At 57.2% G+C, this 27,217-nt stretch overlaps 2 protein-coding genes across 10 annotated transcripts in view; one reads left to right on the top strand and one right to left on the bottom strand.

Moving 5' to 3' along the window:
* The window catches only part of PTPN23 (protein tyrosine phosphatase non-receptor type 23), a 34,272-nt gene extending 17,696 nt beyond the window's left edge, over positions 1 to 16,576 (top strand). For all 4 annotated transcript variants that reach the window (XM_042929163.1, XM_042929164.1, XM_042929167.1 and 1 more), the window contains 23 exons: positions 7,716 to 7,843; positions 8,096 to 8,172; positions 8,824 to 8,873; positions 9,031 to 9,162; positions 9,429 to 9,509; positions 9,604 to 9,735; positions 9,832 to 9,879; positions 10,234 to 10,290; positions 10,430 to 10,488; positions 10,648 to 10,727; positions 10,842 to 10,956; positions 11,050 to 11,115; positions 11,487 to 11,632; positions 11,924 to 12,244; positions 12,319 to 12,473; positions 12,559 to 12,710; positions 12,804 to 12,983; positions 13,057 to 14,866; positions 14,969 to 15,153; positions 15,240 to 15,344; positions 15,422 to 15,560; positions 15,676 to 15,789; positions 15,868 to 16,576. In XM_042929163.1, the coding sequence (XP_042785097.1) occupies positions 7,716 to 7,843; positions 8,096 to 8,172; positions 8,824 to 8,873; positions 9,031 to 9,162; positions 9,429 to 9,509; positions 9,604 to 9,735; positions 9,832 to 9,879; positions 10,234 to 10,290; positions 10,430 to 10,488; positions 10,648 to 10,727; positions 10,842 to 10,956; positions 11,050 to 11,115; positions 11,487 to 11,632; positions 11,924 to 12,244; positions 12,319 to 12,473; positions 12,559 to 12,710; positions 12,804 to 12,983; positions 13,057 to 14,866; positions 14,969 to 15,153; positions 15,240 to 15,344; positions 15,422 to 15,560; positions 15,676 to 15,789; positions 15,868 to 16,347 (4,812 nt within the window). In that variant the 3' untranslated portion in view covers positions 16,348 to 16,576. The remainder of the gene's footprint in view (positions 1 to 7,715; positions 7,844 to 8,095; positions 8,173 to 8,823; positions 8,874 to 9,030; positions 9,163 to 9,428; positions 9,510 to 9,603; positions 9,736 to 9,831; positions 9,880 to 10,233; positions 10,291 to 10,429; positions 10,489 to 10,647; positions 10,728 to 10,841; positions 10,957 to 11,049; positions 11,116 to 11,486; positions 11,633 to 11,923; positions 12,245 to 12,318; positions 12,474 to 12,558; positions 12,711 to 12,803; positions 12,984 to 13,056; positions 14,867 to 14,968; positions 15,154 to 15,239; positions 15,345 to 15,421; positions 15,561 to 15,675; positions 15,790 to 15,867) is intronic.
* A 334-nt stretch (positions 16,577 to 16,910) lies between these two features.
* The window catches only part of LOC122214281 (SREBF chaperone), a 73,310-nt gene continuing 63,003 nt past the window's right edge, over positions 16,911 to 27,217 (bottom strand). For all 6 annotated transcript variants that reach the window (XM_042929169.1, XM_042929168.1, XM_042929173.1 and 3 more), the window contains exons 9-23: positions 26,122 to 26,234; positions 25,041 to 25,135; positions 23,731 to 23,829; positions 23,364 to 23,582; positions 22,157 to 22,533; positions 21,488 to 21,676; positions 21,216 to 21,417; positions 21,022 to 21,137; positions 20,396 to 20,918; positions 20,215 to 20,300; positions 18,251 to 18,333; positions 17,983 to 18,140; positions 17,744 to 17,824; positions 17,355 to 17,561; positions 16,911 to 17,273 (exon numbers count right to left, since the gene is read on the bottom strand). In XM_042929169.1, the coding sequence (XP_042785103.1) occupies positions 17,028 to 17,273; positions 17,355 to 17,561; positions 17,744 to 17,824; positions 17,983 to 18,140; positions 18,251 to 18,333; positions 20,215 to 20,300; positions 20,396 to 20,918; positions 21,022 to 21,137; positions 21,216 to 21,417; positions 21,488 to 21,676; positions 22,157 to 22,533; positions 23,364 to 23,582; positions 23,731 to 23,829; positions 25,041 to 25,135; positions 26,122 to 26,234 (2,794 nt within the window). In that variant the 3' untranslated portion in view covers positions 16,911 to 17,027. The remainder of the gene's footprint in view (positions 17,274 to 17,354; positions 17,562 to 17,743; positions 17,825 to 17,982; positions 18,141 to 18,250; positions 18,334 to 20,214; positions 20,301 to 20,395; positions 20,919 to 21,021; positions 21,138 to 21,215; positions 21,418 to 21,487; positions 21,677 to 22,156; positions 22,534 to 23,363; positions 23,583 to 23,730; positions 23,830 to 25,040; positions 25,136 to 26,121; positions 26,235 to 27,217) is intronic.

Consider the following 27,217-nt stretch of genomic DNA (forward strand, 5'->3'; position numbering starts at 1 on the left):
TTCTCCTTTGTTTCTTCTAAGAGTTTTATAGCTTCAGCTCTTAAATTTAGGTCTTCGATCCATTTTAGGTTTATTTTTGTAAATGGTATAAGGTAAGGGTCCAACTTCATTCTTTTGCATGTGGATTATAGTTTTCCCAGCACCGTTTGCTCAAAAGACTGTCCCCCGTTGAACGGTCTTGGCACCCTTGTCAAAAATCATGTGACCCCATGTATTAGTTTACTATGGCTGGCATAATAAAGTACCACAGACTGTGGCTTAAATAACAAATTTAGTTTCTCACAGTTCTGGATGCTGGAAGTCTGAGATCAAGGTGTTGATAGGGCTGATTTCTTCTGAGGCCTCTCTCTTGAGCTTGTGGATGGCCATTTTCTCGCTGTATCTTCACATAGTTGTCCTTCTGTGCATGTCTGTGTCCTAATCTCTTCCTATAAGGACAACAGTCCTATTGGACTAGTGCCCATTTGTATAATTTCAGTTTACTTTACCTCTTTTAAGGCTTTATCTCTAAATACAGTCACATTCTGAGATAATGAGGGGGGTAGGACTTCAACATATCAATTGGGGGCAGTACAGTTCAGCTCATAACATCATATATGCAAGGGTTTATTTCTGGGTTCTTTCCTCTCTTTCATTGGTGTATATGTCTCTTTATGCCAGTATCACATTGTTTCAATTATTGTAGCTTTGTAATAAGTTTTGAAATTAGCAGTTGTGAGGGGCACCCCCGGGGTGACTCTCAGTTGGTTGATTGTCTGACTTTGGCTCAGGTTGTGATGTCATGGTTTATGAGTTCAAGCCCCGCATCGGGCTCTCTGCTGTCAGCCTGGAAGCCCACTTCAGATCTTCTGTCCCCCTTTCTCTTTGCCCCTCCCCCACTGGCACGCCCACACACACGTGCGCTCTCACACAAAAATAAAACATTTACAAAAATGTTTTTTTTAATTAATTGTGAAATCTTTAGCTTTGTTCTTCTTTTTCAAGATTGTCTTGGCTCTTTGGAGTCCCTTGAGATTCCATATGAATTTTAGAATGGATTTTTCTCTTTCTGCAAAAAATGCCATTGGGATTCGGATAAGGATTTCACGGAATCCCTAAGGATCAAAAATCCAAAAAAGTAGATCATTTTGGGGGAGGTTTGCCACCTTAGTATTAAATTTTTTTAATACATGAATATGGATATCTACCCATTTATTTATGTCTTTAATTTTAAAGTTTCTGGCAAAATTTTGTAGTCTTTTGCGTTCTTGGTTAAGTTTACTTCTGTGTAATTCTTTTTGATGCTATCGTAAATGGAATTTTTTTTAAATTTCATTTTCTAATTGTCCATTGTGGTTATATACAAACAAATGAATTTTGTGTACTGATTTTTTTATTCTGCAATTTTGCTGAATTTATTTCTAACAGGCTTTTTATGAACTCTTTAGGGCTTTCTATATATAAAATCATGTCTGTATACAGAGATAATTTTTGCTTCCTCCTTTTTAATTTAGATGCCTCTTATTTCTTTTTCTTGCCTGATTGCTCTGGCAATCCAGTATGAAATAGAAGTTGTACAAGTGGGAAGCCTGTCTTATTCCTAGTCATAGAGGAAGAGCTTTCAGGCTTTTACCTGTTTGATACGATGTTAGTTAAGAGTTTTTCACATATGGCCTTTATTATGTTGAAATAGAGGAACTTAACTGACTTTTAAAGAAGGTGACACTGTTCTTAGCAAATTTGTCCAAAAGGTGAAATATCTCACTACTCTGTTTCAAAGAAGTTAAAAACCACTTTTCCTATTTGAATAACAAAAAGTTGAAATAAAAATTTTACTTACAATTTCAAAGTGTAGGAGATTGTATCTTTCTCCCAAAGCAGGGATAATTGCTTTTTGTTTTTTTTTCTTGTTTTATTTTAGAGAGAGAGCACACGAGCATGTACCAGTAGGAGGGTGCAGAGAGAAAGAGAATCTTACTCAGGCCCCACAGCCAGTGTGGAGCCAAATGTGCTACTTGATCCCATGACCCTGGGATCATGACCTGAGCCAAATAAAGAGTCAGACACTCAACTGACTAAGCCACCCTGGTGCCCCAATGGCTATGTTTATATATACTAAAGAGGTAAACTACTGTGTATAAATTGAATTTTTTCCTTTTTTTGAAATATATTAGTCTCTTATGTAGAAAACAAAAAGTGGAGTCACACATCTTTGTTAAAATAATTTTAGCTTTTATAATTGCCCACGTATGTACATTTACTGCGATCTTTATTTCTTGGGCTTCAGGTTACTATAAGGTGTCCTTTTGTTTTAGCAGTTCTTGCTGGGTAGATCTGGTGGCAGTGAATTTGCTCAGCTTTTGTTGATCTGGGAATGTCCTAATGTCTCCTGAGTTTTGAAGGACAGTTTTGCTGGATATAGGATTTTTGTTTGCAGGGTTTTTTTCTTTTCTTTGTCTTTTTTTAAAGTAGGGCTCCATGTCCAGTGTGGAGCCCAGTGCAGGGCTTGAACTCAGATCAAGACCTGAGATCAAGACCTGAGCTGAGGTCGAGTTGGACGCTTAACTGACTGAGCCACTCAGGCGCCTTAGCAGGCGTTTTTCTTTCAGTTCTTTGAATGTATGGATCTACTGCCTCTGGTCTCCAGAGTTCCTGGTGAGAGATCTGAGAATCTCTTTGAGGATCCCCTGTATGTGATGAGTCGCTTCTCTCTCGCTGCTTTCCAGATTCTCCGTGTCTTTGGCTTTTGACAGTTGACTACAGTGTGTCTTGTGTGGGTCTTTTGAGTTCATCCTGCTTTGAGTTTTTTAAGTTTCACGTCTTTCACCTAAGGAGTTTTAGGCCATTATTTCTTCAAATGTTTTCTCTGTCCCTTTCTTTCTTCTTTTTCTGGGATTTCTACAGTGCTTTTGTTGGTCTGCTTGAAGATGTCTTCACAGGTCCCTTAGACTGTGTTCACTTTTATTCAGTATTTTTTCTTTCTGTTCCTTAGACTTGGTAATTTCAGTTGTCCTATTGTCAAGTCCACTGATTCTTTTGTCTGCCTGTGCAGATCTGCTTTTCAGTCTAGTGGTGAATTTTTCAGTGTAGTTATAGTACTTTGCAGCTTCAGATTTTTTTTTTTTTTTTTTTTTTTTGGTTTCTTTTTACATTTTCTCTTTGTTGATATTTGCATCTTTCCTTACATTGTTTTCTTGGCCTTCTCTACATCTTCCTTTAGTTCTTTGAGCATCTTCTTTTTAAAATTTATTTCTATTTTTATTAATGTTTATTTTTGAGAGAGTAAGCACACAAACTGGAGAGGGAGGGAGGGAGGGAGAGAGAGAGGGAGAGAGAGAGAGAGAGGATCCGAAGCAGGCTGTGTGCTTTCAGCACAGAGCTCAGTGTGGGGCTCAAACTCACAAAGCATGAAATCATGATCTGAGCCAAAGTCGGATGCTTAACCAGCTGAGCCACCCAGGTGCCCCAGTTCTTTGACCATCTTTAAGATAGTTGTTTTAAAGTATTTGTCTAGTACATCTACCACCAAGTCTTCTTCAGGAGCATTTTTTTTTTTTTTTTTTAAGTTAATGTATTTTGAGAAAGTGCAAGCAGGGGAGGGGCAGAGAAAGAGGGAGAATCTCAAGCAGGCTCCGTGCTGTCAGTACAGAGCCCCAATGGGGGGCTCAAACTCATGAAGCAGTGAGATCTTGAGTTGAAATCAAGAATTGGACACTCAACCAACTGAGCCATCCGGGTGCCATTTTCTGGTTTTTTGTTTTGTTTTGTTTTTCCATTTGAATGGGCCACACTTTCCCTTTTTTTTTTTTTTTTTTTTTTTTTTTGTATGCCTGGTGCTTTTTTGTTGAAAACTGGACATTTGAACCTAATGATGCGGTGACTCTGGAAATCAGAATCTCTCCCTTCCTCGGGGTTTGCTGGGCTTTTTGTTTTTTGTTTTTTGTTGTAGCCTGTGTGTCAAGAATTAGCTGAGGTTTAGGGGTGCCTGGGTGGCTCAGTCACTTAAGCATTCACCTTCAGCTCATGACCTCATGACCTCATGGTTCATGAGTTCAGGTTCTGCGTTAGGCTCTGTGCTGACAGCTCAGATTCTGGAGCCTGCTTCGGATTCTGTGTCTCCCTCTCTGTCTGCAAACCTCCCCCCACCCCCTCCACCCTGGTTTGCACTCTGTCTCTCTCTCTCTCTCTCTCTCTCAAAAATAAATATCAAAAAGAAAAAAAGAAAAAGAATTAGCTGAGGTTTCTGAACTTAAGGTCTTCTCAAGTCTTCTAAGCCTGTGCCTTTCCCTGGATGTGCATGGTGACTTTCTCATTTCCCCTGTGTATATGGTTGCTTTCGAATGTCAGTCTGGCTCCCACATGTCAGTCTGGCTCACAGAAGGGAAAAAAGACAAATGGAGGGGTGAGTGGAAGGAGAAGTACTGTTGCTTTATTTATTAAAAATGTTTGTTTATTTTGAGAGAGAGTGCTTGTGAGCAGGGGAGGGGCAGAGAGAGAAAGAGAGAGAGGGAGGGAGGGAGAGAGAGAATCCCAAGCAGGCTCTGCGCTGCTAGCATAGAGCCTGACATGGGGCTCAGACTCACAGACCGTGAGATCACGACCTGAGCCAAAATCAAGAGTCGGGCACTCAACCGACTGAGCCACCCAGGTCCCCCAGCACTGGAGCTTTAAATCCCCTTTGAAGTCACTTCCACCTGAGGGAAGGTGCAGCAGTGGAGGGAGGTGTTTGTCCACCTTCCCCTTTGCTCCTCTGAGATCGGAAGCAGCAGTCCGTGATCAGAACACAGATGCCCCGTATTTGGAGGACAGAATCCTTGCTGCCTACTCTGGCTCCCACAGACTGTGCAGGCTGCTCCAGAAACACGTGCAGGGCTGGGGGCTGGGTAGCTGCTACTGTGCCAAGAGCTAAAATTCACCAAAATTTACCACCTAAGCCTTCCTCTGTGAGCTACAAGCCTTCAGTAGACTCCAGAGCTCCAAAATAGTCACCTCAGACAGATTCCACCAGTGCCATTGTTGTCTTGGTGGGCACAGGTTTCTGCTGCTTCCTCCTCTTCCACTTCCCAGAATATTCCTCATAAATTTTTTAAAAAGGTTTTACTTGGACAGTTTGCAAACAGTGAGAGAATCTTAACCCCCAGGACTGCCACCATTTTGTGTGCACATGCCACGCCCTGGGAGCAGCACTCCTCCTGGTCTCCGAAACCTCTTCTGCGGCACATTCTTTCAGGTGTGGGGCAGGCGGCCTGCACAGAGCAGTGGGCTGGAGAGCACCGGCCCAGGACCCAAGGCTCTTCCCAGGCCCTGGGAGGACAGAGACTAGGATAGCTACTTCCTCTAGCCGGGACTTGATTTTTTTTATCCAGAAAGTGTGAGAATTGGACTGGATTCATGTTTCTTCAGCAAACAAACTGTTGTGTATAATCCAGACCAAAAAACCTCCCAAGTTCAGCAGTACATGAAGCGAAAATAAGAGTTTAAATTAGGAGGGGAGGGTGGGTGAGGGGTACTGAGGAGGGCACCTGTTGGGATGAGCACTGGGTGTTGTATGGAAATGAATTTGACAATAAATTCCATGTTAAAAAAAATTAAAAAATAACTAAATTATTACAGCAATTTTTTAACAGTGGTCTAGTGAATTACAGAAAATGTGTCAAAGCAGAGAGACATGCAAAGCAGAGTCAGCATAAGTGAAGTTAAGCTTTTACCATGACTCTGTGATTTGCAGTTCAAATGGAGGGTGGATATAATTTGGGAAGCTATAGGCAACCCTCTTTGTGCGATCTGGCCCCAGTTTCCTCACCTGAAAAGCAGGGGTGGAAGAGTCGTCCTCTAAGAAGACCTTCCAGTTGTAACTCCGAAATTCTCAGTTCTGTGACTGCAGGGCATAAAGCTGGCAGGCGTGGTGAGGGGCTCATGAGGGTGATGGGAGTGCTGCGGCTTCAGAGCTTCCTTTCTGACTCCTGTTCTGCTTGGCTCCTCCTTGTGTGTGTAGGCGACAGAGAACATGGCAGGTGGGACACGGAGGGCCGCGTTTCTTGGCTGGATTAAAAGTGCCAGTGGAGTTGTGTGGCTTGGAGGGAGGGTTGCTTCCATTGTCTCCCAAAGATGGTGTTAGGAAGTACAAAGACAAATCTTCTCTATTTTAACCTTTTTGTATGTGCTTTATCGAGTATTTTAAAAAATGTGTAGCTAGCACATCGGATTTGTTGTTTCAAAGAGGTGGCTGCTTAAGATGCGGCTCCCGCTTTGAAAAATGGCGTCAGCCTAAAGGGAAAGGTTATTAAGTCCCCATGGTATTTGATGACAGCAGAGGTTCTGATGGGGAGGGGGTGGTGACTAGATTCCAGACGCCCTGGCCCTGGCCTGAGGGACCGGTCACACCTTACCAGCATGGCCGTGAGCCTTCGCCTTGCTCTGCGCCCTCTGGAGGCTGCTCCACGAGGGAGCTTACATTCCTGCTCCGAGGGGACGATGGGGCCCGGGGGAGAGCTGCTGAGTGGGACGGGCCCCAGCTCTCCCTTCTGAGGCAGGGGTCTTGGAGCCCAGCTCCACAGGGTGGTGTCCTGGAGGGTTTCTTCTAGCAGGTGGTGCTGGCCAGCTGTGCCCTGGAGTCCGGGGGTGGGGGGGCTGGTTCACCCAGCTGGGGGGCGAGGGCATGCGCAGTGCCTCCGGCCCAGCCCTTTTTTGTGTTGGGCACTTGCTTCTTGGAGAGTATGTTGTCTACTCTTCTCTTTGAGCACAGGTTTTGTCTGCTTTGTTTTGTTTCCCCAAAATGGGAAAAGTTTTGTTTTTTATAAAGAGTAAAAGTATTCAATATAAAAAATAGAGTATTAAATACATATCTCTATGTATATAGAGAATAGGATAAATTACTTAGACCCAGTGGTAATCATGTAACATTTTGGTGTATAACCTTCTAGAATCTTTTGTCTTTGTGTATATACCTAGTTGGCTCTCATTATCTACGTAATTTTACATAAATGAAATCATACTGCTCATCTGTTACTTTTTTTTCCCCCAACGATAAATATGTCATAAACATCTAAACATAATAGAGACTCTTGTCTTCAGCCTTTGTGGCTGTAGAGTATTCTCTTTTGTGGGTAGGTGTGACGTAATTTATTTAAACAGTCCTCTTTAATGGAAATTTTGGTGGCATCCAGTATTTGGCCCTGTTAATAATACTGTGATAAATACCCTGTGTGTTCATCCACGCATTTGCTTTACTGGGTATCTTTTACTGTAGGTTTTAGATACAGAACTGTGGGTCAGCATTAAGTACTTTAATGTTTTTTTCCTAGTATTTATTTTTTTTGAGAGCAGCGGGGAGGGGCAGAGAGAGGCTAGGGGTGGCAGGGCTCAGAGGATCTGAAGCAGGCTCCGAGCTGACAGCAGACAGCCTGATGTGGGGCTGGAACTCACAAACCCTGGGATCATGACCCGAGTTGAAGTCAGATGCTTAACTGAGCCACCCAGACACATCGTACATTAACATTTTTAATGTATGTTTTAAAACTGCCTTCCAGAAAGGTGGGACTGAGCCAGCCAGCCAGCCCTGGCTGGTGGGATGGGTGTTGAACAACTACAGGTTTAGCTGTGGGCTTTCTTTGCATCCCTTGGAGTGTGCAGTCTCCTAGCTCAGATGTATGTTTCTTGGGCATCTGTGGGCAGACAGACCTGCCTGTACTCTACCCCAAATGATGGCAGGCCTGCTTCTCCCATCTGCCCCCCAGAATGCGGTCCGTGTCCCACGGGACTTTGAGGGCTGCAGTGTCCTCCGCAAGTACCTAGGCCAGCTCCACTACCTGCAGAGTCGGGTCCCCATGGGCTCGGGCCAAGAGGCCGCTGTTCCTGTCACCTGGTAAGAGCTGGCAGGCAGGGCTGGGGGGAGCCTGGAGGGTGCCTGGGCAGCCCAGGGTGTTTGGATGGTGGGGGTGTCCCTTCCCTTTACTCTCCTTCCCGCCCCCTTCCTTGCTGCCGAGGATGGGGAGTGGCTTGGTGTGGTCTCCCCAGGCCTCCCTCTGACCTGCAGTGGGGTAGCTGGTCCCATCACCTGGCCTCAAGGTCCCGGCCAGCTCCTTCCCTTAAGATGATGGGGGTGGCCTGTCTGCAGGACCGAGATCTTCTCTGGCAAGTCTGTGGCCCATGAGGACATCAAGTATGAGCAGGCCTGCATTCTCTACAACCTCGGTGAGCTGCCTAACCCCTTCTCCATGTCCCTACCTCCCAGGCCCGCCAACCTAGGATCTCAGCTCAGCAGAAAGTCACAAAGGCAGTGTGCTCATGGACAGAAGGTCCCCGGATTCTGACCCCTTCACTGCCTTCCCCATAGCTCTGCCAGCACCTCTTTTCTGGGCCGTGGGCAGCCACCTGCTGGGGAGAAGCTCCATTGGGCTGGCTGCCACATGGTGTTGCTGCTGTGTGCTCTGGCCAGGAGTAGCGACCTGTCTTCATAGACTGGACAGCACTGCCTTGGCTTCTGGTTGGTCTCAGCTAGCCCTGATGACTTGGCCTTAGTGTGGCTCAGGGGAGGTGCCTGGGGAGCCCCAGAGTCCTGTGTAGGCACCCCTGGGGCTTCAAGACTGGACCTGTAGGCTAGGGGCTATGGATGGGAGCTCCTCCTTCCAACACCCACACCTCTGCCTGGTGTAGAGCAGCAGACTGAGGGGCCAGGCTGGACTTCTGAGTGTGTCCTTGGGCCAGCAGCCCCAGTTTTCAGATCCCTGTTTTCCTGACTGTGAGTGACAACACTGCCCCCTCTGCCTTACACTTGACAAAGGTGTGGGCAGCCTGGGGAGCGGCCCCGGGCCAGCCCTGACACCATGTTCTCTGACTCCCCAGGGGCACTGCACTCCATGTTGGGGGCCATGGACAAGCGGGTGTCTGAGGAGGTGAGGAGGGGAGGGGCAGTGGGTGGGACAGAGGACATAACCCAGGAGGGGTGCTGAGCGTCCTTCACCCCCAGAGTTTGCGTCCTGTCCTGCGGGAGTGGACACGGGCAGCTGTCTGGCTCTGCCTCTGGCCATCCTCCGCCTCTTCCCCTCCCAGGGCATGAAGGTCTCCTGCACTCACTTCCAGTGCGCGGCAGGCGCCTTTGCCTACCTGCGCGAGCACTTCCCTCATGCCTACAGCGTTGACATGAGCCGCCAGATCCTCACTCTCAATGTCAACCTCATGCTGGTGAGGAGGTGCCCTTGTTGGGGCCCGGTTGGATCCGGGGATGGGGACGGCTGGTGCCGGCTCCTAGACCAGGCCCTGTGCAGGTGGCAGTGGGGCCTTGGCTTTGAGCTTTTGAGCCCCGGTGGATCAGAGCGGGGCAGCGCTTCTTGGAGTAGGGGAGGTTGGAGGAGCGAGGACAGGGGAGGGGAATCCCTCTGTGGTCCCCCTGATGGGAAGGGTAAGATCTCCGGGTAAACAAGCGAACGCACCTGCATTCGTTGGTCCAGGGCCAGGCTCAGGAGTGCCTTCTGGAGAAGTCAATGTTGGACAACAGGAAGAGCTTTCTGGTGGCCCGCATCAGCGCACAGGTAGGGACGGGGGTGGGTGGTGGCCCTCAAGGGACTGAGAGCAGGCCTTTAGTTCACTCCTGACCCCCACTCACGGCCCCATCCTGGCTCCCAGGTGGTGGATTACTACAAGGAGGCATGCCGGGCCTTGGAGAACCCTGACACCGCCTCGCTGCTGGGCCGGATCCAGAAGGACTGGAAGAAGCTCGTACAGATGAAGATCTACTACTTTGCAGCTGTGGCTCATGTGCGAGCACTGTGACCACTGGGGGAGGGGGGATGGGCCGGGGGTGGGGCTGCCACAGCTGGGAAGTAAGTGGTGGCGTCTCTTCTCTCTCGCCAGCTGCACATGGGGAAGCAGGCTGAGGAGCAGCAGAAGTTCGGGGAGCGGGTGAGTGAGCCACGGCAGGGGGTTAGGACTAAGTCCAGCCTAGGGGGTGCTAGAGGGGAAACTTCCCTTACCGAGTAGGAGAGGTTGTCCTGGCCGTCCCTCACCCCCACATCCTTGGCCACCGCTGGCTGTAGGCCTGGTGTTTCTTTTATGTTGTCCCATCTGTTTTCACCCTGATCCCAAGAGGCCTGAGGAGGTGGGGCAGGGGGTGACACTGAGCTGTTGGCTGGGCTGGTGCCTGGCTGCTTCCTCAGCTTCTGGTCTTCTAATGGGTCACCCGATGGCCAGGCAGGGCTTAATGGGGTGGCAGGAGGAGGGAAGGATGGACCGGGCTCTGCCTGCTGCCCCGTACAGGTCGCATACTTCCAGAGTGCCCTGGACAAGCTTAATGAAGCCATCAAGTTAGCCAAGGTAAAGCTGAGGAAGAGCATGGCTGCCCCTCAGAGCCCTGAGAGTACATGGTGGGGCTGAGGCTTGTCCTGACGCTGGCTTGACTTGGTGCTGAGTGTCCTCCCCACTCCCCGTCCCCCCCACCTTCCCTGTCCTACAGGGCCAGCCTGACACTGTGCAAGATGCGCTTCGCTTCACTATGGATGTCATTGGGGGAAAGTGAGTCTGTGGGGCCGGTGGTGGCCCCGGTTCCTACTTGTTGGGAAGGGTCTTGGCCCTTTGCCCGCATCATGTACCTGAGAATAGTGGGCCCCCTGGGAGGCTAGGTCCTGGATCCCTGCTGATTGCTGGACTCCCCACTTCCCCTTCTGACCCCAGGTACAATTCTGCCAAAAAGGACAATGACTTCATCTACCACGAGGCTGTCCCAGTACTGGACACCCTGCAGCCCGTGAAAGGTCTGGAGCTGAGCCGAGGCTGAGGCTGGGGGTAGGGGGTGAAGACGGGAGGACAAAACAGAGGCAGACTCCGCTTGTGTGGACTTGGTCTCCAGTTGTTCCTCTCCATCCCAGGTGCCCCCTTGGTAAAGCCCTTACCAGTGAACCCCACAGACCCGGCCGTTACGGGTCCTGACATCTTTGCCAAACTGGTACCCATGGCTGCCCACGAAGCGTCGTCACTGTACAGGTGGGCAGGAGGGGCCGGCCCCGTTCTTAGCACACGTGGGGTTGGGATGTCTCAGGACATAGGTTTCCAACAACTGCTCTGTCACTTCTGCAGTGAGGAGAAGGCCAAGCTGCTTCGGGAGATGATGGCCAAGATTGAGGACAAGAATGAAGTCCTGGAGTGAGTGTGGGGCCGGAGGTGACACAGCAGATGTCTGTGGGGTCCCCAGTGCTGCCTGCAGCAGGGAAAGGAATAACGAATGTCCTCTTGCACCAGGTTTCCTAGCACTGCTTTTCCTGCCCGTGGTCTCGGGTGCTGGATTTAGAGGGTGAAAGTCACAGGTCTTGGGAGGACAGTGTCCCTCTGTCGCATTTTCTTCACCAGCGCCCCGGGTCTGTTCTGTGGGGCCAGGTCAAGACCTCCAGTGGTAGAGTCAGGATGCGAACTTGCCCTTTGCTAGGACCTCAGACCCAGTTTCAGTGGTGGGGCTCGCTCTCGGGAGAGGAATGAGAAGTTAGGTCAACACCCACCTGGTCCTCTTGCCCCCACAGCCAGTTCATGGATTCGATGCAGTTGGATCCGGAGACCGTGGACAACCTTGATGCGTACAGCCACATCCCGCCCCAGCTTATGGAAAAGTGTGCCGCTCTCAGTGTCCGGCCCGACACCGTCAGGAACCTTGTCCAGTCCATGCAGGGTGAGCAAGTGGGGAGAAACAGGTGGGTGGTGGAGGTCACCTGTAGTGGCCGCCTCCGTGTCCTCTGTTCCCCGAGGACGGAGGTTAGACTTCTGAGCACTAGGCACGAGCGCCCACCTCCATCCCTCCGTGGATCCCTGCGCCCTGTGTGCCCTGCTCGGCGAGCACTGGGTCACACACGGGCCCTTGACTGAGTGGGCGGTTCTGTCTCCCTGGGGATGGACGCAAACGGGCGCCTAGTGTGCCTACCTCAGGAACTGCGCCCCCCCCGCCTCCCCCGCCACCCCCTAGTGCTGTCAGGTGTGTTCACGGATGTGGAGGCCTCCCTGAAGGACATCAGGGAGCTGCTGGAGGAGGATGAGCTGCTTGAGCAGAAGTTGCAGGAGACCCTGGGCCAGGCCGGGGCCAGCCTGGCGGGAGGGGCCGGCTCCAAGGCGGAGCTGGCCGAGGTGAGGCGAGACTGGGCCAAGTACATGGAGGTCCACGAGAAGGCCTCCTTCACCAACAGCGAGCTGCACCGCGCCATGAATCTGCACGTCGGTAACCTGCGCCTGCTCAGCGGGCCGCTGGACCAGGTCCGGGCTGCCCTGCCCACGCCAGCCCTCACCCCAGGTGAGTCCCTCCCCTCCCCAGGGCAAGGGAGGCAGGGCTGGAGGCTCCGGCCTCACGACCACCGCTGCTCCCAGAGGACAAGGCCGTGCTGCAGAATCTGAAGCGCATCCTGGCCAAGGTGCAGGAGATGCGGGACCAGCGCGTGTCCCTGGAGCAGCAGCTGCGTGAGCTTATCCAGAAGGATGACATCACCGCGTCACTGGTGACCACGGACCACTCGGAGATAAAGGTGGGTGGGTGAGCAGGGGGTGTCCCTGGGCTCCGCCTGTAAGCGGCGAGGCCCTGAGTGTCTGTCCTCCGCCTCCTTCCCGCAGAAGCTGTTCGAGGAGCAGCTGAAGAAGTATGACCAGCTGAGGGTGTACCTGGAGCAGAACCTGGCCGCCCAGGACAACGTGCTGCGGGCGCTGACGGAGGCCAACGTGCAGTACGCGGCCGTGCGGCGGGTGCTCAGTGACCTGGACCAAAAGTCAGTGTCCGGCCCCCTGCTCTTTCTCGCCCAGCCTCCCGCCCGGGGCGCGGCCTAAGCTGCTCACCTCGTGCTGGCCCTTCTGCCCCCCAGGTGGAAGTCCACACTGCAGACCCTGGTGGCCTCCTGTGAAGCCTACGAGGACCTGATGAAAAAGTCCCAGGAGGGCAAGGACTTCTATGCCGACCTGGAGAGCAAGGTGGCTGCCCTCTTGGAACGGGCCCAGTCCACCTGCCAGGCCCGAGAGGCTGCCCGCCAGCAGCTCCTGGACAGGTGGGTGCGGCCCCACACCCCAGGCTAGGCCGACAGGGGTTTGGCTCCATGACTTCCTCACCTCGTTCTGCAGGGAGCTGAAGAAGAAGCCACCCCCACGGCCCACAGCCCCGAAGCCGCTGCTGCCCCGGAGGGAGGAAGGAGAGGCGGTAGAGACCGGAGACCTGCCTGAAGAGCTGCGCAGCCTGCCTCCAGACGTGGTGGCCGGCCCGCGGCCACCCGACACCTACTTGGGAGCCGCCGCCCCTCTCCACTTTCCTCCCGGCCCCTTCCCCAGTGTTGCAGGCCCGGGACCCCACTATCTCTCAGGACCCTTACCTCCTGGTACCTACTCGGGCCACACCCAGGTATTGCCACCCAGGGTCCCCCAGGCCCCGGGACACCCTGCAATGGCCATGGCCCCCGGACCTGCCCTCTACCCGGCCCCTGCCTACACACCGGAGCTGGGCCTCGTGCCCCGATCCTCCCCACAGCACGGCGTGGTGAGCAGCCCCTATGCGGGGGTAGGGCCACCCCCACCGGTGGCAGGCCTACCCTCAGCCCCACCTCCCCAGTTTTCGGGCCCCGAGTTGGCCATGGGGGTTCGGCCAGCCACCACCACGGTAGATAGCATCCAGGCCCCCATCTCCAGCCACACGGCACCACGGCCAAACGCTAGCCCTGCTCCTCCCCAGCCCTGCTTCCCGGTGTCCCCACCGCAGCCACAACTGCTCCCTGCACCCTACACCTACTCTCTGGGGACCAAGCAACCCCTCACAGCTCCCCCTGCCCAGCACCACTTTCCTCCTGGGATTCCCCCAGGTTTTCCAGCCCCGAGGGTGGGGCCCCAGCCCCAGCCTCAGCCTCAGCCTCAGCCCCATCCCACAGGAGTACCATTTGGGCCCCAGCCCCCCCAGCAGCCCCTTCCACTCCAGCATCCGAACCTCTTCCCACCCCAGGCTCCAGGGCGGGTACCCCTCCAGCCCTCCCAGCCCCCCCAGCCTCCCTATCCCTTTACCCCTCAGCCTGGCGTCCTGGGACAGCCAACGCCGCCCCTGCACACACAGCTCTACCCGGGCCCCTCTCAGGACCCTCTGCCCCCCCATTCAGGGGCTCTGCCCTTCCCCAGCCCTGGGCCACCTCAGTCTCCCCATCCCACCTTGGCATATGGTCCTGCCCCTTCCTCCCGGCCTCTGGGCCCTCAGGCAGCCCCTCTCTCCATTCGAGGTCCCTCACCTGCTGGCCAGCCCACGCCCAACCCCCACCTGGTGCCTTCTCCGGCCCCATCACCGGGGCCTGGCCCAGTACCTCCTCAGCCCCCCGCAGCAGAGCCGCCCCCATGTGCGCGCCGGGGCACCGCGACCGCGGACCTGCTCTCCTCCAGCCCTGAGAGTCAGCACGGGGGCACACAGCCTCCCGGGGGTGGGCAGCCCCTGCTGCAGCCTACGAAGGTGGACGCGGCTGAGGGCCGCCGGCCACAGGCCCTGCGGCTGATTGAGCGGGACCCCTACGAGCGCCCCGAGAGGCTGCAGCAGTTGCAGCAGGAGCTGGAGGCCTTCAGGGGCCAGCTGGGCGACGCAGGGGCTCTGGATGCCGTGTGGCGAGAGCTGCAGGAAGCACAGGAACAGGACGCCCGGGGCCGGTCCATCGCCATCGCGCGCTGCTACTCGCTGAAGAACCGGCACCAGGACGTCATGCCCTATGACAGTAACCGCGTGGTGCTGCGCTCGGGCAAGGATGACTACATCAACGCCAGCCGCGTGGAGGGGCTCTCGCCGTACTGCCCGCCCTTGGTGGCCACCCAGGCACCACTGCCCGGCACAGCCGCTGACTTCTGGCTCATGGTGCACGAGCAGAAGGTGTCGGTCATTGTCATGCTGGTGTCCGAGGCTGAGATGGAGAAGGTAAGGGGGGAGGGAGGGGTGCCGGAGAAGGTAAGAGGGGGCAGGGCGTGCCCAAGAAGGACCCTGCAGAGAGCCCTAACTGCCTCATCTGTTTTCTCTCAGCAAAAGGTGGCACGCTATTTCCCCACTGAGAGGGGCCAGCCCATGGTGCACGGTGCCCTGAGCCTGGCGCTGAGCAGCGTCCGCGCCACCGAGACCCACGTGGAGCGCGTGCTGAGCCTGCAGTTCCGCGACCAGAGCCTCAAGCGCTCGCTCGTGCACCTCCACTTCCCCACGTGGCCCGAGTTGTGCGTCTGCTGCCCCGGGGTGGGGACGGTCGGGGCGTCGGATGGGGTCCCCCTCCGGCTCACGGGTCCTGCCCCCACCCCCGCAGAGGCCTGCCTGACAGCCCCAGCAACTTGCTGCGCTTCATCCAGGAGGTGCACGCGCACTACCTGCATCAGCGGCCCCTGCACACGCCGGTCATCGTGCACTGCAGGTAAGGCACGGAGCGGGAGCGGGCACTTGCCCGCGGGGGTCCTCAGGCCCCGGCCTCACGCCCCCTTCCCGCCGCAGCTCCGGGGTGGGCCGGACGGGGGCCTTTGCGCTGCTCTACGCGGCTGTGCAGGAGGTGGAGGCCGGCAACGGGATCCCCGAGCTGCCCCGGCTGGTGCGGCGCATGCGGCAGCAGAGGAAACACATGCTGCAGGAGAAAGTAAGGGGCTGGGCCGGCGGGCGCTGGACGGGGCGGGGGGCCTGCCCCGGGGGGGGGGGGGGGGGGGGGGTGGCGAGGCCCCGCCTAGCTGACCGGGCCCGGGGCACCGCTGCAGCTGCACCTCAGGTTCTGCCACGAGGCGGTGGTGAGACACGTGGAGCAAGTGCTGCAGCGCCACGGTGTGCCCCCTCCGGGCAGGGCTCCGGCCGGCACAGGCAGCAGTCAGAAGGTGAGGAAGGCGCCCCTGGGGGCGGCCGGGCCGGCCGCAGCCCCGTGGACTCGTTTTCACGTGCTTCTGTCTCCACAGAATCACCTTCCTCAGGACTCCCAGGACCTGGTTCTCGGTGGAGACGTGCCCATCAGCTCCATCCAGGCCACCATCGCCAAGCTCAGCATTCGGCCTGCCGGGGGCCTGGATTCTCCGGCTGCCGGCCTCCCTGCCCCTGTAGAGCCCCCAGGCCTGCCGCCAGCCAGCCTCCCGGAGTCTGCCCAGCTCCCCTCCTCCTCCCCACCCCCTCTCTCTTCACCGCTGCCCGAGGTCCCCCAGCCTGAGGAGGAACAGCCAGCACCTGCGCCTCCCAGCCTGGGGCCCCCCTCTTCCTCCCTGGAGCTGTTGGCCTCCCTAACTCCGGAGGCCTTCTCCCTGGACAGCTCCTTGCGAGGAAAGCAGCGGATGAGCAAGCAGAACTTTCTGCAGGCCCATAACGGGCAGGGTCTGCGGGCTGCCAGGCCCACCGATGACCCCCTTAGCCTTCTGGATCCGCTCTGGACGCTCAACAAGACCTGAACAGGCTTTGCCTACCCGGTTTTTCCGCCACATCATCTCCCACGCCGGTCTGCCCATGCCTAGCAGGGCCTCTCAGGTGGGCATGGCCTCTCCCATTCCCACTGCCTTCAGCCCTACCTGGCCCAGCCCGCACCCCTGTGGGGTTGAGATGTATCGCGGCCCTTGGGTCAAGTTCTCCTTTGTGGGACCTGACATTTTTCAGCTCTTTGCTATTAAAGTAATCAACCAACCCGTTCTGCGACCAGTGTCTGCCCACTGCTGCCTTAGGGAGGGAGCCGGAACCTCTTAGCAAGCTTGGATGTGGACAGGTGGGACGACGACAGTGGGGTCTCCCCTGGTGTCCACACCTCGGAAAGGTTAAGAAAGGCGGCCTGCAGCACTGGCTTGCTGGACTGCTCCACCCTGTAACCACCCCTCTACAGTCGTGTACAGCTCCTGCCTGGAGCAGCTCTCAGAAGCATGTGACTAAGTGCTGGGGTTCAGGCACACGGAGGGCACGCAGAAGTGATGGAGCAGCTCGAGGGGAAGATGCAAGTGGTTTGAAAGGCCTGTGACAGATGGGATTTAAAAAAAAAACCAAAAAAACCTTTAATATTATAGTCAACGAGGCAGAACAGTTCTAGAGGCAGCTTCCAGAAGACTCCGCTCTGCACCGCAGCTCCTGCCCCCTCCACCCTGCCTCAGTCCAGCTTCTCCAGCACGGAGGGTACATATACCAGGCTGAGCTCGCTGCCAAAGTTGCAGACGATGGCGGCATTGTCCAGCACCAGGATCTGGCGGGTGGGCTGGGCCTCACTGTTCTTCCCCAGGTAGACAGTCTGTAACAGGTCCCCGTAGTTTAGGTCCCAAAAGGAGACACAGCCCTGGCCGCCAGTCACCAGCAAGTTGTCAGAGATGACACCCAAGCTTGCTCCACAGCCCAGGTCCTAGAGGCAAAGACAGGATAACTCAGTGTCTCGAATCCCTCTCTACAATACCAACAGTCCTGTGGCCCCCAATGTGCCCACCTGCTGAATGGAATAGAGCTTGATGCCTGTGCTACGGTCCCAGATGCTGATGAGGTCATCCAGACCACTACTGATGACGCAGGAGGTGGTGCAGGTGAGGGAGGTGACATCCCCACGGTGAGCGAACATGTGGCTGACCCGGCTGCCAGTCAGTACATCCCACAGGCAGATGGCCCCATCTTGTCCTCCACTGGCCAGCACCATGGTCTAAAGGAATAGGCCCAAGGGAGCCGGGTCACCGGTGGAACACCTTTGGACCCAAGGGTGTCCCGGTGCCCTGGGAGTAGAGATCCTCACTGCCTCCCAGAAGGTTCTGAGGGCCAGCTGCTGAGAGTCAGAAACAAAACCCATGGCTTTGTATCCCTGCACCCCACACACGGCCCCCTCACCTGATCAATGTACACAGTTGTGATGGCCCCCGAGTGGCCCTGCAGGGTGAAGAGGCAACACGAGTCCTCCAGACGGAACACCTGGGGCAGGGACGGGCATCAGGTTCTGACCTCTGGCGTTTTCCCAATTACACGTGGGCCAGGAAGTCCCTCCCGCATCCCCTCCCTGGCTGACCCCCGAATGCCCCCCCATCACCTGTGGCAGGCCACCCGGCACCCAAGAGATGGAGCCGACTCACTCTCAGCGTGTGGTCTTGACTCCCAGTCACGAGGCGCCCAGCTGCTGCCTTCAGGGCCGTGATGGGTTTCTGGTGTGCACAGGGCACGGTGTGGGTCAGGTGACACGTTACCGTGTCACTGCTGCTGTACACCGGGGATGCGGGGGAACTGCTCCGCCCTGAGGACGACAGGCCCAGTAAGGGATCTCCGAGAAGACACCGTGCAGGCAGCCACCACACTCCGCCCGCCAGGTGCACGCACTCAGCCACCCAGCCTGGGCCCTCTGACCTCGGAACTGCAGGGGGCTGAGGGCAGTGCCGGTCTCCAAGGAGAAGAAATCGAGGGAACCGTTGAGCCGGGCAGCCACGATCCTGGAAAAGAGTGGCTGCTGATGGCTCTCCCTCAGAACGCCCAGGTCCGGGGCCGAGCACCGTGGGCACCCGCCAGGTCAACTCCACCAGACGTAGGGACCGTGGCCAAGAGGCAAGTGCAGGGGCTGGGGAACATGCTGAAGCCGAGGGACCCAGGTTACAATTCTGTTCTGTGTCTCAGTCTCTTCATCTGTGAAATGGGGACAACTGCCCACCTTACAGGGTAGTCACGAGGGGTAGTGTGTGAGGTGGTACCTGGAGAACATCATGTGAGACTGGAAGTTAAAAAAACAAGCACGTGCTGGGTGGGGCTCCCCTCCACGGCCTGGAGCTCACGGAGGGGCTTCTGAGGAGGGGAAATCAGCCCCAAGGGGAGGCTGTGTGTCGGAGCCACAGGCGGTACTGTTGGGCGTCCCCTCTTAAAGCAGCTTCAGCCCAAGTACCACCCACTCTACTTCCTTTTTCACAAAGAAAAGATTTTCTTCACAGCCCAGGAATTACTAAGCAGAGGTGGGGCATTTGCCCAGTGGCCCCAAAACCTCAAAGTGAGTGGAGTTTAAAATCTTGGTTGAGCGTCCGACTTCAGCTCAGGTCACAATCTCACAGCTAGTGAGTTCGAGCCCCGCGTCGAGCTCTGTGCTGACAGCTCAGAGCCTGGAGCCCGCTTCCGATTCTGTGTCTCCCCATCTCTCTGCCCCTCCCCTGTCTCAAAAATAAAAACATTAAAAAAAAAAAAAATCTTGCTCAGTTGGTTGAGCATGACTTTGGCTCAGGTCATGATCTCCTGGTTTGTGGGTTGGAGCTCCTTCATCGGGTTCTCTGTCAGCCTCTCCCTCTGCCCCTCCCCTATTTGCTGTCTCTCAAAAATAAGTATTAAAAATTTTTAAAAAACAAAATAGGGGCGGCTCACTTGGTTGAGCGTCTGAGTCCCATGCTGACAGCTCAGAGTCTGCAGCCTCCTTCAGATTCTGTCTCCCTCTCTCTCTGCCCCTCCCCTGCTCGAGCTCTGGGTCTCTGTCGCTCTCAAAAATAAACTTAAAAAAAAAAGTAAAAAAAAACCCTAAAATCTTACTCTAGCAAAAGGCCTACAAGCCCTGACTTTGAAGGGCCTGAGCCAAAGCCTGCAAAAGTATCGTGTCAGAGGGCTCGGCTGAGACCTGGGGGCCTTCCCTAAACCTGATGAAACAAACAGCGGGGAAGAATTTACAAGTGTGAAGGGACCCAAAGAACTTGGCCAGGCTGGAGGGGGGGGTATCAGCCATGGCCTTTGCAAGCACAGCCTAGCGGGGCAAAAATAACAACAGCAGCCACCAGAACCTGAGCGCTAAGGGCAATGGGTGCCCTGGCCCTGAGAAGAAAAAGGCTCCAGCTCTAGCTTAGATGTCAGGGACCCCGGAGGGCAGGGCCAGCACGGACGGACCGGTGAAGTGCTGAGGAGGCATCTGGTCGCAGCGAGACCTGGGTTTATCAGCCCGGAACAGGGAGCAAGAGCTCTGGTGGCCGGGCCCGCAGGCATGTGAGCAGGTGGAGTCCAGGGAGCACCCACAGCCAACAGGCATGCCAAGGAAGGAGGCGAGGCAGGTGTCCAGCACCAACCAGGAAGGGAAGTTTTCACACAAAAATTCTGCTGAAAAAGCGTTTTTCTGCCACTGAAAATGCAGCCAAGACCGGATCAGGTCAGCAGTGATAGGCTAATGGGGGAAAGAAAACTCTGGTTTCCCTCTTGGATGCTGTCACAGTGGTCAAGGGCCTACTCTGAGGGCTTTAGTGGTCACCTCCCGCTGTGTGGTTTACCCCCTGTTCACAGATGTGGGGCTGAGTACCGGGAAGGGACGAGGAAGGGAACATCTAGGGACAGGGCAAGCAGCCCAGTGCTCTCACCTCTTGTCTAGGAAGACGAGGGCAGTGATACCCGAGGACACCTCCTCACTGCTGCAGCGCAGCGTGCCCTCGATGGCGTCCCACACCTGCAGGCCCAGAGGCGGTGAGCACCTGTGGGCCGGGGAGGCCCTCAAAGCCGCGTGGGGACTGCCCTCTGCCCACTCCCGGGGTCCCTGCCCACCTCCAGGCGGCCGCTGCTCCGCCCCACCACGATAAGGCTGCCCTGCAGCTCCAAGCTCCAGATGGAGCCGTCTGCGCTGGGAGCCCAGGCCAGGGACGGGGAGCCCTTCTCGGGAGGACAGACCCCCTCCTCCTCGGGGGTCAGGGGCGGCCCGGGCCCAGGGGAGGGCGGGCGCAGGGCTGGCGCGGGCCCCGGCGCCAAGCCATCCTCCTGGTACACGCGCTGCACCAGGCGGCTGAAGTCATAGCCCGGGCCGTCACGAGCACGGCTGCAGCCGGCCCGGTGCCGGGGTTCGGGCTGCGCGGGTTCCAAGAGCCTAGGCTGCGCCGAGAAGTTGGTGTCGATCAGGCAGGTGAGGTCTGGCTGGTCCCCGAAGAGGGCGGGCGGCGGAGGGCCCCGGGGGCGGTGCCGCAGAGGAGGGCTGTCCCCCGGCTCCTCCGGGCCCCCCTTCCCGCTGTCGGACAGCCGTTCCCAGCTCTCCTGAGCCTCGAACGCGCTGCCAACGCCACTGTCGCGGCGCTGCCTGTCGGGGGTGGGGGGGCCGGGATGACGGAGTGAGGACGGAAGGGGGTGACGGGCAGGGAGTGTGGGAGGAGGGTGGGGCACGGGTGGGGCCGGGCACCTACCCCGGGCGCGGGATGCGCGTGAGGCAGTCCCCGGTCTGCGCGTCCCACACACAGACGTGGCCCGCCAGGCAGCAGCTCACCAGCAGCATGCCGTCGCTGGCCAGACACTCGATGTCCTGAGGGGACGGGGCATGTGGGCATGGGCAGAACCTGGCCCCGCCCCCGGCCCCGCCCCCCCGGCCCGCACCGCTCACCATGAGGTGCCCGCGCAGCACCAGCGGCACGATCTCCGTCTCCGGCGGCGCGTAGCCGTAGTCGTCGCAGGGCAGCTCCCCGCGCCGCCGCCGGCCGGGCCCGCTGCCGGGCTGCCCGTAGTTGCGCGGGCAGAGCACGCGGTAGAGGCAGAGCAGCAACAGCACGAGCACCATGCCGGCCGCCAGGCCGAGCGCCGCCACCCTGCGCGGGCGGGAACGTGGTTAGGCGCGCCGCCAGCCCCCGCCAGCCCCCCCCTCCTCGCGGGCCTTACTTGTACAGGGTGACGTCCCCGTGGGCCTGCGCCGTCCCCGGCGCCCTGGGACCGGCCTCCCAGGGCCCACCCAGCCCGGGCCGCCGCGGGGGCCAGGCGCTGCGGCCGTCCTGAGGGTGCCGCCCCTCCAGGGCCTCCCTGGGGTTGAGGCGCAGCGTGACCGGGATGACGGGCAGCAGGCTGATGTACCTGGGGGAGGGCGGGGGAGGGGGGCGCGGTCGGCGGGGTGCCTTCAGAAGGGCCCTTCCCCGCTTGCCAGGCGGACTGGCTCAACCTGCCGGACTCCAAGCCCACCCTCTGGGGACGGTCTTGGGTGGGTGGGGGCGGTACAGAGTCCTGTCCCTCCCGGCCCAGCTCAGGGCACCCAACCCTGCTCTGGTACAGGCAGCAGTACCCATACGGCCGCCACCGAATGCCGGGCGCCCCCACCGCCCATCGTGGCACAGAGCGGGCGAAGGCCCGCGCGAGTCGATCTCATTCCAGCCCAGGGGCTGGCAGCCGCCTGGGACTCCCTGGAGCGCAGCGCAATGCTGCTGACTCGAGCCCTAGTTCCTACCTCACAACCCTATGCTGTTTTTCTGAAAGGAAACGCAGAATTCAAACTGGTGGGTCTCCCCCTCTGGAGCGGATGAGCTGACACCGAGTGACACCTGGCACAGCCCAGCTCACCTCTTGGCCAGGGTGATGTTGTAGTAGCTGAAGAGCGTAGGCCAGTGGCGGAAGGAGAGTTTCCTCCAAAGTTCCTCATCCTCAGGCCCCCAGGTTACCTCTGGCACTGGGCTGTCCTGGGCGCCCTCTGCTGGACCCCCAGGCTCGGGTGGCTCTCCCAGCAACGTCTGGTTTTCAGACAACTTAGGGGCATCAGCGGGGAAGATGGAGAAGGCAGGGTCCGGGTGGCTGGCAGGCAGCACGCCGCTAGGCACGGGCATGGGAGTCAGGGAGCCCTCGCCCAGCGGGCTCTGTTCTGTCACCTGCGCGGCAAGGTAGGTACGCAGCCCTGCCGGGTCCGTGTACACCAGGATGCCGATCCAGACAACCGTGCCAGCCTACAGGAGGCAGTGGGTGCTTAGTGTGGCCTCTGGGTGGCCCCGAGCCCCGGCAGCGTTGGCCCTCGTGCCAGGAAGCAGCAGCACAGGGACCTCACGTCTGGGGATGGGGAGAGGACACAGGCCCCAATCTGTCTTCCCTTCTGCCTGGTCATGTCCTTCACTACCACCTGGGCCAACTGCCATTAAAGGGACCTAGCTCCCTTTCCATGGTCACGGTTTGGGTTTCCTGGCCTAGAAATACAAAGAGCATCCTAAGAACTTCCCCAACCTCCATATCAAAAAGTGGCCACCATTCCCACGGTCAGCACAGCAAGAAGGGCGGGCTGGCTGACCTGTTCCAGAGACACTTATGGGTGCGCCCATCCTCAGAGGACCTCAGTCCTGCTCCCTCTCACTGTAGCTCCATGGGGGCACCACGGCTGGCCAACGGCCAGCCCTGCTCCTCTGCTCCTCCCCAGTCCAGCCAGTGAATTATTTGGGCCAGAATTTTCTGATGCCCGCGCACTATGTAGCAGGGAAACCCTGCTCAGGGAACCATGGTAGTTCCAACCATGGTGGTTCCGCCCTACCAGGCTCCTGTCCTGGGTCCTTCTTGGGAGATGATGACTCTTCTACCTGATGCCCCCGGGGCTGCTTCTCCCAGAGATAGGCTTCACCTCAGAAGCCACCAGGGTCTGGCCAGGAAGGTATGGTGGGCAGCCTCCCAAAGCCAGGCTTCATGGGGCCATGATGGCCTAAGGAGCACCCCCCACCTCCAAGGCAAAGTGCAAGAGTCTGGAGGGAACTGAGTGCTGGCCCTCGAAGGGCAGGGCAGCGGTGGCAGGTACCATGATAAGGCGCTGTGCCAGGCGAGTGCGGGCCAGGAAGTAGATGACACGCAGCCTCTTCGGGAGCCGCAGGTTTCGGAAGGACGACGGTTGCAGTGTGATGGTGTGGGGTGTGGACGGCCGCACAGCCAGCTGACGCTCAAAGCGTGCAGGCCGCCCCACTGGCTTTGCTGGGGGCAGGCAGGCCTCAGAGGGCAACCGCTTGTTCAGGTCTGCTAGCTGTTGGGGGCACGGTAGTCAGGGCTCAAGGCTGCACGGGAGGCGGGGGACTGCCCCTGACCAAAGCCCGCACTGCTCTCACCCCAAGCCCTGAGCATGGCGAGGGCCAGGGGGGAGGCTGGTGGGGCAGGGCACAGCCCACTCCTACCTCCATTCGGCGAATGTCAATGGACAGGACAGTGGTGAAAAACAGCATCTGAAGGAAGAAGTCTGACACCAGGCCCACAACAGCAAAGAGACAGAACTCCTGGAATCAGAGATGAGGGGACACGACATCATGGCCTAGCACTGGAGAAGCAGCTCCCTGCTTGCAGGCACCTCAGAATCTGCAAGGCAGTGGCAGGCAGAGCACAGCAAAAAAGAGATGCTGGTAAGTTCTGAGTCTGGGAGTGGCCAAGGAGGGACAGTGCCAGCTGCTCCCACTGCCCCACCAGGGGGCAGCAGAGACCCCATGCACCTTTATGCACAGAAGGCTGAAGGGTGTGAGCTCTCCCTACATCTTCCATCCCCCGAGAGAGGAGGGCCTGATCCAATCTTGAAAGCTCTGAGCCCCACCAGCCTGCCCCCCAAAAAGTCCTCCCCCACTAACCCCCTGGCCCTGCTCAAATGCTATGACCAACACCTGCCTGGAGCCCAGGCCTGACCCATCATCAGGACTCTCAGAAAGCTTCCTGGCCAGTGACTGCAAGGGACCAAAGTGGGCGAGAGGACAGGAGGGAATTAATTTCTGCCCTGAAACTGAATAAAGGTAGTCTCTCTGCTCCCCAAACTCTGCTCACATTTCAGCCTTCTTCCCCTGCCCTTCACCACAGCTGCCATTCGAATCTGGGGGGCAGAGGAGGGATCTAGCCCGTGGTGGCACAGTGGCCAAGTCTGCTCCTATGTCACAAGATGGCAATATGTCCTGCAGATGCCCTCTGGGTAAAAGCCTGCAGCCCTCTGTTCTCTGCTCACCCCCACAACTCAGTAGGCCCACCAGCGTTGGGGAAGGACAGGGAGGACATCACTGCCTTCCGTCAACCCCTCAAGCAACGGTCATCGAGTCTGGGTTCTGGCTCAGTGGAGGTCCTCCTCCACCTGCTCACAGCCCCACAGCTGAGTGAGGCACTTGGCCAAGAGCAGGAGCCACTCTGAGCAATGGGTGGTGGCCATGTGTCTGGAGGCCACATATGGGGGTCAGGGCTAAGCCTAGGAAAGAGGAGGGCACAGATTCAGGGACCCCACGATGTTTCTGCCTGAGAAAAGAGAAACAGGTGTGACTGGAACTGGGCTGAGAACCTCTGAACCAGGGCTGCCAGGAGCACTGTGCACAGAACCACCATCCCGGCAGCAGAGAGGTCCCATCTCCCAGGTGAGGGTGCCTGTGTTGAGAAGGGTGCACCCTGCACAGAGCTGCACAGCCGGGGAACTGGTCAACTGCTTCTGCGCTCACCCGAGTGGCGGGCCCTGGGGCCTTACCTGGATGGCGGGCACCAGGGTGAAGTAGCCAATGAGGATGATGCCCAGCTCCGTGGCCATGTTCTTCATGATGGACCAGCTCTCACTGCTTAGGCCTGCAGAGGACAACAACAGGGCCTTGGGGCCAGCACATGTCTGCGCACAACCTTGTGCTCCTCAGAGGGGAGAGGCACGGGGAGGGCACCCAGCCTTCTGAGGCGGCGACTCCACCACGGCGCCCCTGGCTCGGGACGCTGCCGGGGCCCAGGCTCCAGGTGCTGCCGTCACTGCACAGTCACCATGAAGAAGAGGCCGAGGTGGGCACAGAGGCAGGGGGAGGCAGGGTGCCAAGGTGAGCAGTGCCACCCACTCTGGCACAGCCGGCCTCCACGGGCATGGTGTGAGTGTGCCTGCCCACACGTGGCAGAGGCCCGAGCAATGGAAGTGCCAGCTGTTCTTCCTCCAGCCCTTCCCCCATAGCGAGCCCTTGGTGGGAAAGGCGCCATGTCCCCTCACATCCTCAGAGCTCCCCATCTAGTGCAGGGCCTGGCCTCTCACAGGAGCTCACGAAGGTTCCTCGAATGAATAAACAGTCTGCCCTCGGCCTTGTTCCCACAGACCTGGGGTCCGGAGGAGGAAGTACAACACTTCAGACCTTCAGGCCTAGGCTCCCTGCCCACTTTCCTCAGAACCCCGATCCCCAGCTCCTGGCACTGAGTCCACGGGGCCTTTTCTGGCAGTTGTGGAGACAGCGTCTCTGAAGTGAGCAGCCACAGAAGCCTGGACCTAGTGTGGTGGAGTGTGGCGGGGAGAGAAAGCACCGGGTACCAGTCTGGACAAAGGGCCACTGAACACACGAGTCCCGCAGCAGAGTCCAGTTTGTGTTCTTACTGACATGTGAACCAGGACACGGTAAAGTCCAGCGACTCTTTGGTTCCTCAGGGCACACGCTAACAAGCTGCCAAGGCCTGGTGGCCCACACCAGATTACACTAGAGGGCAGAGCAAGGGTGACTTCTGGGGCTCCCCATCTCCCCCGCAGGAGGAAGCCCAGCACAGACCGCCCGCCTGCCCTGGCGCACCCCCACAGCCAGCCGTGTTACCTTGGGCAATGCGCAGTTTCACCTCGAGGTCCACTGGGGTCGAGACCACGGACTTGGTGAGCACCAACACGTTCTCTAACCCAATAACCACCACAAGGTAGGGGAAAATCTCTCTGAGGACGGAGAGGAAGAGGGTGAGGACAGTGCTGAGAAGGGCCCCCAACACAGGCTGGTTCTCAACAGGTTTGGGCCCCAGGAAGGCTGTGGGGTTTGAAGCCTGTAGTGAGAGGCAGCTGAGTCACTTCCAGAAGCACAGAGCAGAAACCCTAGACTCCCCCGCTGTGCTACATAGGGCCTCTGCCTGCCCAGTTCTCGGCTTTCAGGCCGGCAAGCATCCCTGCCTCCGACTATGCAGCACAGTGGAAGGAGGGCCAGAGGAGCCCCCAGCTGTCGGAGCAGCCTTCTCCCACACAGGACTCTGCTGGCCAGAGGAAAGGACCGTGGCCGGGACCCCTCGGCAGCATTGCAGGCCAAGCCATCGGGACTAAGTGGAAGCGGAACGAGAGGAGCTCCAAGCCCTGCTCGGCTCTGGAGAGACTGTTTGGAGAACTGGTCCAAAAGAAAACTACTAAGCTCTCTGGGACCAGAGGCTCACATCACTGGAGATGAACAGGGCGCACCAGTTGAGGTGTGTGCCTCATGGGACCTCTGCTGTGGGGCAGTGGAAATGAGGGCTCTGAGGAGGCTCTGGCACAGCAGCCAGCCACGGGGGAGGGGTGTTAGCATCAGGTTCAGGAAAGGGAGTAAGGGAAGTAACAGAGAACACAACATTGCTGCTCCTGCAACTGGCCTGACAAGCCAGGGAGGGGACAGCCAGTCAGCGACCACTAACAGACAGGTGGGCGGGGCCTAGGAGACAGGGCTTCCAGCCGACTGGGAGATAAAGGACAAAAGAAAGCAAATATCATTGGAAAGGCGGCAAATTCAAGTGTGCTTGTGTCTTTTTTTTTTTTAATGACGTTTATCCATCTATTTAAAAAAAATTTTTTTTTTAACATTTATTTATTTTTGAGACAGAGAGAGACAGAGCATGAACGGGGGAGGGGCAGAGAGAGAGAGACACAGAAGCTGAAACAGGCTCCAGGCTCCGAGCCAT

The sequence above is a fragment of the Panthera leo genome, chromosome A2 (genome assembly GCF_018350215.1).
Source record: "Panthera leo isolate Ple1 chromosome A2, P.leo_Ple1_pat1.1, whole genome shotgun sequence".
Lineage (NCBI taxonomy): Eukaryota > Metazoa > Chordata > Mammalia > Carnivora > Felidae > Panthera > Panthera leo.